The 14,285-nt window shown below is 37.1% G+C and overlaps 1 protein-coding gene across 3 annotated transcripts in view; it reads right to left on the bottom strand.

Annotated features, from left to right (window-relative positions):
- Window positions 1-4,011: 4,011 nt before the first annotated feature.
- SERPINI1 (serpin family I member 1) overlaps window positions 4,012-14,285 on the bottom strand; it is a 79,686-nt gene continuing 69,412 nt past the window's right edge. For all 3 annotated transcript variants that reach the window (XM_004424772.3, XM_087440069.1, XM_087440070.1), the window contains exons 7-9: window positions 6,091-6,177; window positions 4,588-4,677; window positions 4,012-4,340 (exon numbers count right to left, since the gene is read on the bottom strand). In XM_004424772.3, the coding sequence (XP_004424829.1) occupies window positions 4,264-4,340; window positions 4,588-4,677; window positions 6,091-6,177 (254 nt within the window). In that variant the 3' untranslated portion in view covers window positions 4,012-4,263. The remainder of the gene's footprint in view (window positions 4,341-4,587; window positions 4,678-6,090; window positions 6,178-14,285) is intronic.

Consider the following 14,285-nt stretch of genomic DNA (forward strand, 5'->3'; position numbering starts at 1 on the left):
TTATCATAAAATTTTCAGAAAAGGAGAGAGATGAAACAATATCTCCTATTTGAGGAAGAGAAAAAAAGTGCTGAATCAGCTAGAAGCTGTCATGACTGCTGAAGAAACATTTTCTGGAACATGCTGTATGTCACAAATAATCACTTTATTTTTCTCCAAATCAACAAAACACTCTGCAATTTTCAAAGAGAGGAAAGTTCATCTATACCTAATATACAATAAAGAGTGAATTTGGACAAAGACAGTAGGTGTTTTGTTTGCATTGTTTTTATTTTTATTAATTAAATATCCTTTTCACAAATCTGTGAATCTTTGTCTCACTAAAATCAGAAACCAATATGAACACAACGCACCTTTAACTTTTAGCTTATTAATGTTAAACTATTTTCTATACTTTGAACCAAAGTAGTTAATAAAAAAATTAAATTGATTCTCCTGTGGAAATATCTCTCCCTATCTTCATAAGACACAAATGTTTTTTTCCATAAGCTATTTTTATGTGCATGTAGAGGCTACAACATTCCCTGAAGAATAATTTTGTTGGCAGACATGAAACAAAGTGGCTGGGCCGAGCATCATATTCTCTATATTTGCACTCCTAGAAGAAAATATAGGGAAAAAGCTCCTTGACATTGGTCTTGGCAATAATTTTTTGGATATGACACACCAAAAGCACAGGCAACAAAAGCAAAAATAACAAGTGGGACTACCTCGAACTAAAAGCTTCAAAGGAAACCATTACCAAAATGAAAAGGCAACCTACACAACGGGAGAAAATATTTGCAAACCATATATATGATAAAGAGTTAATATCTAAAATGCATACCCGCAGGAAAACAAAATCAGTATCTTGAAGAGTTATCTGTACTCCCATGTTTATTACAGCATTATTCATAAGAGCTAAAATATAGAAACAACCTAAGTATCCATTGATGTAGGAATGGATAAAGAAAATGTAATATACATATTCCTGTGTAATATATATATATGTATACAGAAAGGAACATTATTCAGCCATAAAAAAGAAGGAAATCTTACCATTTGTGACAACATGCATGAATCTGGAGCACATTATGCTAAGTGAAATAATCCAGACTGAGAAAGACAAATACTGTATGATCTCCCTCATAATGTGGAATCTAAAAAAAGTGGAACTTATCAAAACAGAGAGTAGAATGGTGGTTGTCAGGGGCCGGGGTGAGGGAAATGGGGAGATGTTGTTCAAAGGGTACTTTTTTTCAGTTATAAGATGAATAAATTATGGGGATCTAATGTACAGCATGGTGACTACAGTTAAGAACACCATATTGTATGCTCAAAATTTGCTGAGAGAGTAAATCTTAAGCATTCTCATCACAAACACACAAAAAAGTCACTAAGTGAGGTGCTGAATTGTGAATCAATCTGATTGCGGTAATCATTTCACAATGTATACGTATATCACATCATCGGATTGAACACTTTAAATATGTACAATTTTGTTTGTCAATTATGCCTCAAAAAAGCTAAAAAAAAGATTTAAAAGAAAAGCAAAAAATGTATAATTGTTGTTGATTTCTTCCCCAAAAATATGTTCAAAGAGAAAGAAGTTTCCGTAAGCTGTACATAATGTGCATGTGTGTGTAGCAATTTATACATTTTAAAGGAAATGGAACTGAACTAATAAGATGTTACTTTTTCAATAGAAAGGAAAATTTGGAGAAATTATAAACAAAGTCAAACAATAGGAAAAACTCAGTACTATCAAGTATTCTATTTTTAAGTACTCCACAAACATGCTAATAACAAGGCAGAATCCATTTTCATTTAAGGGACATCTAAATTGTATCGAAAGATTTTAAGGTGAATTTTAAGGAAAATATTCTGAACGGTAGAGTTTAATCTTATATCAGTTAATAAAAATTGCGTTGTGGCTTTATAAAATCCATATGTTCGCCTAATGACATTTACTCTTCCTTATAGGTAAATCATTTAGTTGACTGATGCACATACAGATATAGCAATATACGTAATGCTTAACAAGTAGTGATACGGTAATGAAGAATATCACAAACTCAGAACATCAATACTGAATCCACATCAGTTAGCCCAATCTGTGTACAATATAAATGAAAACAAGTGCACTGTTCTACAATAACCTCAGCTTTATAGAATAAACTATGAGTCTTCTGAAAACATAAGCTGTAAAAGATTCAGCGTTAAGTATTATGTCCTTGGATATTCATAAATTCTTTTGTGGGCATGCCTATAAACGTCTCTATATTTTTAAAGAATGTATTTCAAGTGTTCTAACATGCAGAGGAAGTCAGCATTTTTTCATAATATGTAATCAAAAAAACAGCTTTCAAGTACAACCATTTTTTTCTCTTTTTGTATAAGTGCATTGCATTTTTAAAGAAGATTACCACCTTATCTTCTGAATCTCTCCAAACTGTATGAAAATTATACAGTTTTTCTCTTTCCAGGCATAAAAATATCAAACATGCAAATCTTATGTTAAGTGGAGTTTTGCTACCAACCTGAGTCCATGGACCAACAGCAATGGCATTGCCTAGGAGCTTGTTAGAGATGCAGAATCTCAGTTCCCACCCAGACCTACTAAATGAGAATCTGCATCTTTAATAAGATCCCCAGGAGATTTCATTACACATAAAGTTTGAGAAGCACTGATTTAGGATATTTCATTAATTGACCTAATTTTCTATGAATTAAAAATATCTAAACAACTAGTATATAAGTAAGTATTCCACATGTATCCTTTATTTTAGCAATATTCAAGATTTAGTGTGTAACAAAATCACGAAGGGAACTTGGTAAAAAATGCAGATTTTCAAGTTTTTCCTCAGAGTTTAGAACGCAGTAGGTCTAGGATCAGGCCTGATTGCCCCAAACCACTACTCCCCCGAACAGAATTAAAGCTAATGATAATATTTCTCGTTAACAGCTCTAAATCATAGCAAAGTACCTAACACATAAGGAAGTCACATGCAGACTATTTCTGTTAAATTTTGAAACATTTCAAACTTTTTCTGAAACTGTTAGTTATAGAATCAAAAATTTGCCATTGAATGGGCCTGATTCCATTCATTGAACATAATGAAAGCATTCTTTTTTTTTCTTCCTCCCTCAAGGAATACCATTATTTCAGCCAAAGGATAACAAAGTAATTTACGGGAGACCTTAACGAGCTGACACGGCCCCCATTGGAATCAACTGCTTGTGCTAGAAAATAAGAACAATATATTCTGCAAAGTATTTATGATAACTCTCCACAGGTCTCAAACACAAATGCATCCAGGAGCCATCAGGTAACCAATGGGAGCAACTAGGAACGTGACACCCCGATTATACAAATTCAAGTTCAAAACGTAAAAACCTCCCACACAGAACAAACAAGAACACCTCTGTGGGCAGCATTCAGCCCATGACGTGCTGGTTTCCAGTATCTGTACTAGCATGGTTTTTTTAGTTAATTCTCCAGTGACATCCCAAAGGGCATATTTTTATTATTAATTTGCCCATATGGCTTACTTGGGGACTTATGGGAACTTTGTCGCAGTTTGGATGTTACTTGCAGCAGCAAAACATGGTGATATGCCAGGCCTGTAATCTACATCAGGTTGACGAAGCCGAGTGGATTTTTAAAGACACAACAAATAACTGTGGCTATGATCTATGGGTTTGCATAGCCCTATTTTTTTCCTAACAAGTTTTGTCATGGAGCCACACAGAAGATGTTCAGTTTGCATTCTTTTTTCTACACTATACACCATCTTCAGAGAAATAAAAATCAGAATTTTCATGGAATACACAAAATTCTTCACCTCACTTGAGATTTGTGTTCATCTCACTTGTTATTGCTTGTTAGGTATAAGTGTATAATGCTAATTTACTTTGGTGCTTTGATTCTGCATGCTTATGAAAGATTAAAGATGCCAAGAAACACCACTGTTCCCAAATTTTACCTAGAGGTATCTTTACACACAACTGTTAAAATGAAAAACAGAGGTGTTCACATGTTCAATTAGTATTTTTATTTTAAATACCAGCACAACAAACACAATGACATGACAGGACCATTACTTCAATAATACTAATAACATTCCTTGACAAATTAGCTTATAATTTACATACATTGTTTTTATCTGGAGCTATTTTAAATATTATGTTAAGATATACTGTAAAACACAAGTCTTAAATATATACCAGTTGCCAACATAATGTGCTTAGTTACTATTTTCCTTGTTGTTCAAATGAAATGATTTAAAGTTCCTCAAAATCATGTCCACTTGTGTTCATTGTTTCAGGATGCATGACTCGTCCCATGAATAGGATTGTACCTACATTGGGTTGGAAGTGAACAAAAGAGGAGGTGAACAAAAGAAAAGAATGGGAGAGTTATTTTCCTTCTTGCTTACAATTAGCAATGTTCTAAAAATGAAGATATTAATAAATTATTTTCATTTAAAAAATCAATTGAACATTAGAAATTATCGGACAAATAATGTGGAAAAAAATGTTCTCACTTTTAAAAAATGATTTCTTTTTGGCCTATTAAATAAAGTTCTGTTCTCATAACAGACTTACCTGTTCTCCTGTTCCTGATAAGAAAGAAAAATGGATGGTCGACAATAACTTGAGGATACAGCACAGCCATCCTGCTAATTGCAATCATTCCTACAGTGCAGAGAGAAAGTAATTACATGTCTGTGGATGTGCAGGGACTAGTGAGTAATTTCTCCAAACCATCTACGTTTAATGCAAAGGCAACAAATTACAGGAAACAAGATTTTAAAGATTTAAAGAGAGAAAAACTATAAAGGTGTTAACATTTCTACTTGATCTTTAAAAAACCAAATATATACACACATACAGTCTCCTCCTTCCACCCCACCAAAAATAACAGGACAATTTATTCTGCCTGTCACAAAATTTTTATTTTCAGTCTTAGATAAATACTTATGGCTTTACTAAAATGACCTTTCAGTTAAGAGAAGGAGGAGAAGAAAAAAAAAACCCAATCAAAAAACGAAGACAGTTTTTTTTATACTCTCAAATCATTATTTCTTTTGTCTGAAATGAGGATTTTTACATAGCAAGTCACCAGGCTTCTAGTAAGTGGCTAGAACATCAGTGATTAAAGGACAAATACAGCAGTGAGAGCTGTATGGTGTTTCCTACAGCTGGGAAACCGAATTCCCCTGAGATTCTTATAATGGGATCATCGTTTTAGTCTTGCTGCAGGGTGATTCATTGTCAGGAAAAGGTCAAGATTAAATTATGTAAGATTTTAAGCTTTCTTGATGCCTGAGACCACTGTGTTTCTATTTCCTCCTGTAAACAGTTTTAACTGGTGATATCTTTTTAATGGACAAATGTTTGCATAGGTTAAAAATAATATGGTTAAATATGATACGTTACATTTTACCAGAGAAGAGAAAAATACTACTAAAATTTGATGATAGCTGTTGAACATGAGATGGAAATAAATAAATGGAAAAAAAGTCAATGGAAAAATTACTCTCACTTGATGAGAGAAGACAGAACATTCAAAATAATCAAGGACATTTACCCTTTTGCTTTGGATATATGATTTAGGTCAAAATTTTAAAATTATTTAAAATTATTATTTTATTAATATTATTTTTAGTTAAAATTATTTATTACATGCTATCATATACTCTTGTTTATGCATGTGCTTTTAAAAAAACAAAAACTTTTCACTGAAAAAATTAAGAACTAACTTCCACAATTAATTAGGTAGGAAGAAAAATATTTAGGGCAGCAAAGAAATATTTAAAATATTTCAACAGGCAGCACAGTAGGAAAATCTATTCTACAGAGCTGCCAATGTCCTCCTGCCTCTCATTAGAGATGAGAGTTACTCTGTATCGGGGCATTAAGTGAGGGCATACTTCACATCCCATTTAGAAAACACTAGCTGGTTCAGCATTAGCTTGATTTCTAAGTTAGAGCAGAGTCAGGTTTTTGGCTTGGTTCTAAAAATGACCCTCGTCCTCCACTCAAGATTGCTTCAAAAATAAAAATCTAGAAAAGGTAAGAAGATTCTAGAAAACAATAACTTGGCACCTGAGGCGGCAGCAGCTTCTGAGCCTTCTTCATTAACCTCTATGAAGGACTTGTGAATTGCTTTGGAAAGGAAAATTTCTTTGTTATCTGCAAAAAAGAGATAACAGAAGCATTTCTTCAGTATCAGAGATAGGGAAGCATTTTACCCTTTAGTTCAACAGATTTGAGAAATATAAGCGACATAAGATACCCATATAAAACATAAGAGATAACATTGTAAGATTACATTTATGATTTGAGAGAACTGTTGAAGATGTGTTTTCTGATTTTCTTATGTTGTATTCTCTTGTTAATTTTATTGGTAATTTCATTTTTATTGGTAATTTTCCCATTGTTTATTTCTTACATTGCCAGAAAAAAAGCAGAAACATGGGTCTGTTTTTAATAGCAACTTCAAATTAGTTCATAACTCAAGATAAAAACCTCTCTAAGTTGTGTTCTAATCTGAAATTTAAAAACACAAAATGAAAACAGGTAGAAATTCAGATATAACCAGAATAAGAAATTTTTAAAAACTTAATCTCTAATTACTGTGAAAATATAAATATTCCTGGCAAAGAAAAATAAAATTGACTTCTAGGTTGTAGAAATGTGAATATATAAAAAAGTTACTTCCCATTCCAGTTAATTGGTTTCTCTGAGGATTCACCAACATGCTTTATCCTAAGGTCAGAGGAAATAATACATTTTCAGTATAAGAGAACTGTTTTTCTCTTTGAATTGTCTATTTCTGCTTACTTTTAAATTAATGGCTATTAGGGGCTGAACTGTGTTCTCTCAAAATTCATATGTTCAAGTCCTAACCCCCAAGACTTCAGAATGTGACTGAATTTGGCGCTAACCCACTATGACTTGTGTCCTTATCAAAAGAGGAAATTCAGACACACAAAGCTACACAGGAAAGACCATGCACGGTGGCTAATTTTATGTGTCAGCTTGGCTGGGCCACAGTGCCCAGATATTTGGTCAAACATTATTTTGGATGAGATTAACATTTAAATTGGTGGACTTTGAGTAAAGCAGATTACCCTCACTAGGTGAGTGGGCCCCATCCAATCAGCTGAAGGTCTTAATAGGACAAAGACTGACCTCTTGCAAGTAAGAAGGAATTCTGCTGGTCAACTACCTTTGGACTCTTCCCTGAGCCTCCAGTCTGCAGCCTACCCTGCAGATTCTAGATTTCCAAAGTCTCCACAACTGTGCAAGCCAATTCCTTAAAATAAATCTCTGAATCTCTCTCCCTCTCTCTCTGTAAATGTGTATATATATACATTCTATTGGTTCAGTTTATCTGGAGAACGCTGACTAATACAACATGTGAAGACAAAGGCAGAACACGACCATCTATAAGCCAAAGAGAAGGGCCTCAGAAGAAACCATCCTGAAGAAGTCTTGATCTTGGACTTGTAGCCTCCAGACTGTGAGAAAATAAATGTCTGTTGCTTAAGCCACTCAGCCTGTGGGACTCTGTTATGGCAGCCCTGGCAAACTATACAATAGCTTTCAGTCTTGGGTTTCCAAATTTGCCCCAAGACTAAAACAAAACAAACAAAAGATACCTCAAATACATAAAAAGGAAATAGCACAAGGAAGCAAGATAAAGGATTACTCAAGTTTATACCTTTTTTTTCAATTCCAGGAGGTCTAATTCAAATTTAAGATAAACAATTTTGTTGCTGATGCCCAGCACCATTCAGTAAAAGCACAACTGATTTCCCATTAGGCTACTTAGTAAGACTGTAAGTAACCAAGTCCTACCCATAACATACGTTTTCCTTTCAAGTTTTCAAAAACACATAATCATCTTATATGGATGGGGAATGATATTCAACAACATTGTTGAACATCAGTACATCTTTTGCACAGCACCTGATTATTTTGAATAAGCCCCAAGACAACTGAGTGGCATCTCTGAATATACTTTTAATAGGGATATTACTTCCGCAGCTCATTTTTAGTATTAAGATATAAGCACTGCATTATGAAATAGTCCATCTCAAACATTAGGACCTTTTCTTCTAGAATGCACTTGATGGCTAGAAGAAAAATAAAAAGCAATAAAGTTTTGACATTAAACAATTAAATATAATGTTAATCTCATATATATTAATCTCATATATATATATATATATATGCACATCTTTGATAGATGTATAATCTGTGAACCCCCTTCCACAAATAAGATACAGAATATTTCTATCTCCCCCAAAAGATTCTTGTGCTTCTTTATGCAGATAACTGAAAATGAACAGGTTTCCCATTAACTGGACAATTTTATAAAAATGTATTAATGGGGCTGGCCCGGTGGTGTAGTGGTTAAGTTTGTGTGCTCTGCTTCAGTGGCCTGGGTTTCATGGGTTCAGATCCTGGGCGCGGACCTACTCACTGCTCATCAAGCCATGCTGTAGCGGTGTCCCACATACAAAATAGAGGAAAACTGGCACAGAGGTTAGCTCAGGGACAATCTTCCTCAAGCAAAAAGGGAAGACTGGCAACAGATGTTAGCTCAGGGCCAATCTTCCTCAGCAAAAAAAAAAAAAAAAAGGATAAATTATAAAATTCTATCAAGGAAAAAATAGAATATCTGAATAATCCAGTAACCATTAAAGTAGTTAAATCAGTAGACAAAAACTTCTCCCATCCTCAAAATTAAAGACTCCAAGCCTAGATAGTTTTCTAAGTGACTTTAACCAAACCTTCAAGGAACAGACAGAAATTTCTGTTATAAAACTATTCTAGACTCTATAAAGAGAATGAAAGCAATCTAAGCCATCTACAGGTAGTCTTACTTTGCTATTAAAATTGAAGAAGAGCAATCTAAGAAAAGAAAACCATAGACCAAACTCACCTATTAAGATGGAGGTAAAAGTTCTTTAAAAATCAGGAAATTAAACCCAGCAACATATACAAATAATTTTTTAAAATGAGTTTCAAGGGACATCACAATGGATTATGACAGCAGTTGAGAGCTGCTCTAACTGCCCCCAGTTCACATTAACGCTTCCTCTGAAATGATCTTATCAAATACAAACCAATTTAGGCCACTACCCTACTTAAAACCCTTTCCCCTTTCCTGCTTGCTCTGCCTCCCAGGTTGATATCTTCAGTAGGTATCTTCAGTCTATTGGATACCTGCATACCTGCTCAGTATGTATTATGAGGACCTCCATGAGGTTGCCTCCACTTCATTCATTTAGCATCCTTCACTCCATACACTGTGCTCCAGATAATGTGAACTGCAGTAACCTGCACATACCACACTTGATCACTTCTGTGTCTTTGCTGCCCCAGAAACTCACTTAACCTTGTACACTCAGACACCTACTCTACTTTCAAGGCTCAGCTTTGATCCTTATCAGGGCTTTTCTGCTCTCTTCTGATTCCTATCCCCCACTAAAGTAGAACTGACCACTCTTTCCCACTGAATCTAGGATCTAATTCTATTGAAGCCTTTATAATATATCATATTTGCATTGATATCTCTCTCTTCCTGGACTGTCAATTTCCTTAAGGCAAGGATTGTGTCATTCCCCTTAGTATCCCCGGCTTCTGGCATTTAGTGGGACGAATGAATGAACTAACCTAAGTAGAGGGAGTTTCCTGTTAATGTGTAATTTTCCAGTATTCAACCCAGCATAAACAGGAACTTAGTAATTTTTGAATGAAAAGGGGTAGCTATTTCATATTGTAAGTCTTTGGGCGTTGTCACTCTATGGAAACCATGACCACAATTCTGTTCACAACTATGGCTATAAAGTTTATTCTTGTAATAAATAAAACATATAACACTAATCCAAAGTAGATGCTCTAGGAAAATTGATGGAGAATAGCACCAGATGTGGAAAGAATACAAAGACCACACACACACTAAAAAACTAAAAATCTAATCCAGCAGAAGAGCAAAGGGAATGCGATGTGACAGACTAGTGTCATCACTTATATTTCAAAGACAGCAAAATAAAGATCAAATCCAGTGTTCCAACTCCCAGAGGTGATTAACTGCTACACGACAGACAGCAAATGCCTACAGATGTAAACGAGACCTCAGGACACTTAACCTTCAGAAAAACACCACCCTTTTGCATATACAAGTAGGAGAAAATGTAATGAATAAGAAATCACATCACAGATATCGAAGGAAAAAAAGGAAAATGAAACTTTTTTCTCTTGGGACAAACTTCAAGCAGTCACATTAAAATAAAATATAAGCTGAGAGTGGTTTAAGCAGGACTGTGTCTGCTGCACAAAGTCTGAGAAGGAGACCCGGTCATGCAGGAATGCGGGCGAGTTCACAGGTTCCTATGGTTGCCCTCCAATACTGCTCATTCTTGTGTAATTATGTGCCAATCAAGGCATCTTTCCTGCTAGGCCACACACTTACTCCTTGAAGGCCTGGACGTTGCTGTCCTATTCATCTTCTTTCCACTATTCTTTGCACACTGCCAGGCACCAAGTACACACTCAGACATTTGATGAATCAGAGTGTGAGGGGAATTAAGGAGATGTACACTGATGAGCTTGTCTTACCGGCTAGAGAAAAGTTAACTATTTTCTAAAAATGAAAATAAATAAATCAAAGGCAAACAGAGCTACAAAAAAAAAAAAAAAAAAAAATCCATACTCTGGCCCCAACCACTCTTCTCCTTCTGGCCACAGCAGACATTGCTGCCAAATGACTGGTCCTACTTTCCTCTGGGCAGCATGGAGCCAGGCTTTTCACAATGGATAGGATGGGAACAGGGCCAGCAAACCCTAGGTTCCCCAGAGAAGAGCTGGGCAAGAATTCAAGCTCTTCTGAAGAAAGCAGGGCAAAATACTAAGGCATTCATTCAGACACTGAGCAAATATTTATCAAGGACCCTGTTCACATGAGGTATTGTGCAGAGCACTAAAGGCTCTAAGTATCCGTGACTAACACAATGCTGGCAGGATAGCCACCATGCAAGTGGATGCCACTACTTCCTTTGTGGCACTGTTCCTAAACACAGCCAATTTAAATAGATTTCTGCGTCACCAAGGACATGCTTAGAATAACAACATGAAGAGAGTTCCATAATAGACCTCTAGAATACCCAAAGTGTCTCCGTACGTCAGTTGCTAAAATATTTTTAGCTTCAGCCCCACCCATGAACTTTAGAAAGGTTTCTTGAATTTGAACTCCTTCAAGGTAGGAATAGTGTTTCTTTGTGTTTCTGGATAGATTTTGTTATAGTCCAGCAAATATTCATTTGTTCATGCATTCATTCAGGTACTAGGCACCTCCTATGTGCCAGACAACATTGATGCACTGGGTATACTGTGGCGAACTAAACAGCTCCTTCCTAAGAGGGAGAAAGCAGACATTAAATGACAAGGACAACAAAAAAGTAATCAATAAATGACCACATTTCAGGGTGTGGTAAATGTAACTAAGAAAGAAGATAAGGTGACGTGTTGGCTGGTGACACGGGCAGGGGAGAGGAGCTACCTGACGTAGGGTGTTAGGAAAGGCACGTCTGAGAAGGTCAACTTGAGCTGAGACCTAAAGAATACCCAGGAGCCAGCCATGGAAGACCTGGAGATGGAGTTTCCGGCAGAGGCAAAAGCTGGGGCAGAGGCAGATACAAGCCAGGTGCGTGTGGCTGGAGCACGGGGAGTGAGGAGGGCTGGGGGCTCGAGAGAAGCCCCCCACACTTGGAGCGAGGCGGGGCCAGCACCGTTTCCTCACGGCACACACCCACCCAGCATCTATCCTGCTCCCCGCACCTACTGGGCTCTGAGGACAGACAGATGGCTATGACACAGTCCCTGCTTCTGAGGAGCTCCGAGCTCAGAGGCAGGTATGTGAACAAACTATCCAAGAGGAAGGGAAAGGTGTGACAGCACCGTGCACTGTGAGAGCCCACATGAGGGAAAGTAAACCTTCTAGGAAGGGAGGGATGTCAGGGGAGGCTTCTCAGAGGCGGTGACATCTAGGCTGATTCTTGAAGAATAAGTAGAAGAGGGAAAGTCAGAGAAGGCGGCAAGGGCATTCCAGGCAGGGGATTATACTTGTGGAGTCTGAGAAGCTGCAGCAATGACCTGAAGGTCCAATTGGAGCCTGGGCTACGAGGAGGTGGGGAGTGGCAGGGGATGCGCCTGATTTTAAGAGCTTGGACCATGATGCTAGAGAGCCTGGACCTTGCTAGAGAGTAACAGGGCATGGCTGCTTTGATTTTAGAAGATATCTGTGGCAGCAGCTGTAAAGGGTGGATCGGATGAGCAAAGAGCTAGGGGCAGGAAGATCACGTTTGTTAGCTGTTGCAGTGGTCCAGGCAAGAACGTAGGAGGAGAACTGGAATTATGGCTCTGGAGGAGAAATACAGCCCCCTGGCTTACAGGTAGGAGGAGAAGGAGAACAAACAAGGGCAGGATGTAAGAGTCAGTCTAGCAGAAATCTAAGCACTTGAGTCTGACCTGAATATGGCTTTTGCTGTGTTCTTAATTCCTTTATTTTATTGGTTCCTTTATTAAAGCTTGTACTTTATGCTGAAGGATTTAGTACTCTCTTTCTCTTTCCCCCTACACTTTCCAAGAGGATTATCTATTAACCCAAATGCTGACAGTCATTCATTTCCATTACAAAAATAGCCTTACTCTCTAACAGGATCCTCGCTGCAACTAGATGAGCATTTTAAATCGAGCCGGAGAAGAAAATGCCTCTCAGCACTCTAGATTCCACGTTTCTTGTATAAGTCTTCACTATGTTTTATGTTAATGGAATTTAGCATCAAAAGCGATGGACATCTAATTGAAATAAAAAAAAAACCCCCCACAATAAGTACAGAGCATCTCATCTTATTCATTCCTTCATCCAGTGAGTACTAAGCAGAAAGTGCAGTTCTGGGTGCTTCCTAAATACACATAGGGATCAATCTTTGGGACGTTTGAATTCTGGCAGGGGATATCCAATGCATAAATAATAATATGAGATCAGATGTAATATGTGGCATAAGGAAAAGTACAGAATATTGTAGAATTTAAGAAAGAGTGATTACTTCTGGTTGGTGTAATCATGGTGGCTTGATGAAGTTGGGGATATTTGAGCCGAGGCTCAGTCAAGACGTATTTTGGGTGGGAGAGATTTCATAAAGATTGGGAGCTGGGGGGATGTGAGGTGCAGAGCAAGTGTCCAGTTTGGCTGGAGCACAAACTGTGTATAAGGAATCAGGCAGAGTTAAGGCTGGAGCGAGCTGAGGTCTCAATGCCCTGCTGAGTAGTGGACGGTGCACAGCAGACTGAAGGGGGGCTTTGAACAGGAACTGGAATGATCTGAGAGTGAGTTTTAAGGCAATTAATCTTGGCAGTGGTAGATAAGACTGGATGGAAGAGAGACTGGAAACTGTCTAGGAGGCTATTGAAATAGTCTAGGGCAGCAGTAATGAGAGTCTGAAATGAAGGTGGATGCCATGAACAGAAAATGAAAGAGTGGATTCAAGAGGTCTAGCAAAGGACTCTCAAGTCACTCAGTTTTTCCAGAAACAAGAGAACATGAAGCAGAGTTTTCTTTTTTTTGTCCACTGCTAAATCATATTTGCTATTTTTGAAGAAAGATAAAAATTTCATTACATAATTTAAGAAAGTAGCCACAACAGTACTGAATTGTTTTCTGGGTGCTTTTTGAATTTGTGAATTCTACTACTAGTGTTATTTTTAACAGATTTTCCCAGTTTCTAAGTAAGAATTTTAATTGAAAACGTATTACATACACAAGGTAAAATTCCAAACAGTACACAGCAGTATATGCAACACAAACTCCTCTCTTATCTAAGAGCCTCTGTCCTCTATTCTAGAGGTAACCGCTGCTATCATTTTCTAAGATGTTCAAAAATGTTCTATGCATTTAAAAGCTAAACTACATACCTATATTCTCCTTCTCCATCTTTTGACCCAATATGCTCCCAATCTACCCATTGATTTTTTTCCCCTCTCTGCTTCCACGATGCTTTCTCTAGTACAGGGTTTCTCAACTCATCACAATTGACATTTTGGGCTGGATAATTCTTTGTTGAGGGGGGCTGTGCTGTGCAGTGTAGATCACAGGGATGCAGAAGCATCCCTGACCTCTACCCACTAGATGCCAGTAGCACTCCTCAGTTGTGACAACCAAAAAGGTCTCCAGCAATTGCCAAATGTCGCCTGGAGGGCAAATTGTCCTAGTTGAGAATACTGCTGCA

Source organism: Ceratotherium simum, chromosome 15 (genome assembly GCF_057802395.1).
Source record: "Ceratotherium simum simum isolate JZ-2026a chromosome 15, ASM5780239v1, whole genome shotgun sequence".
Lineage (NCBI taxonomy): Eukaryota > Metazoa > Chordata > Mammalia > Perissodactyla > Rhinocerotidae > Ceratotherium > Ceratotherium simum.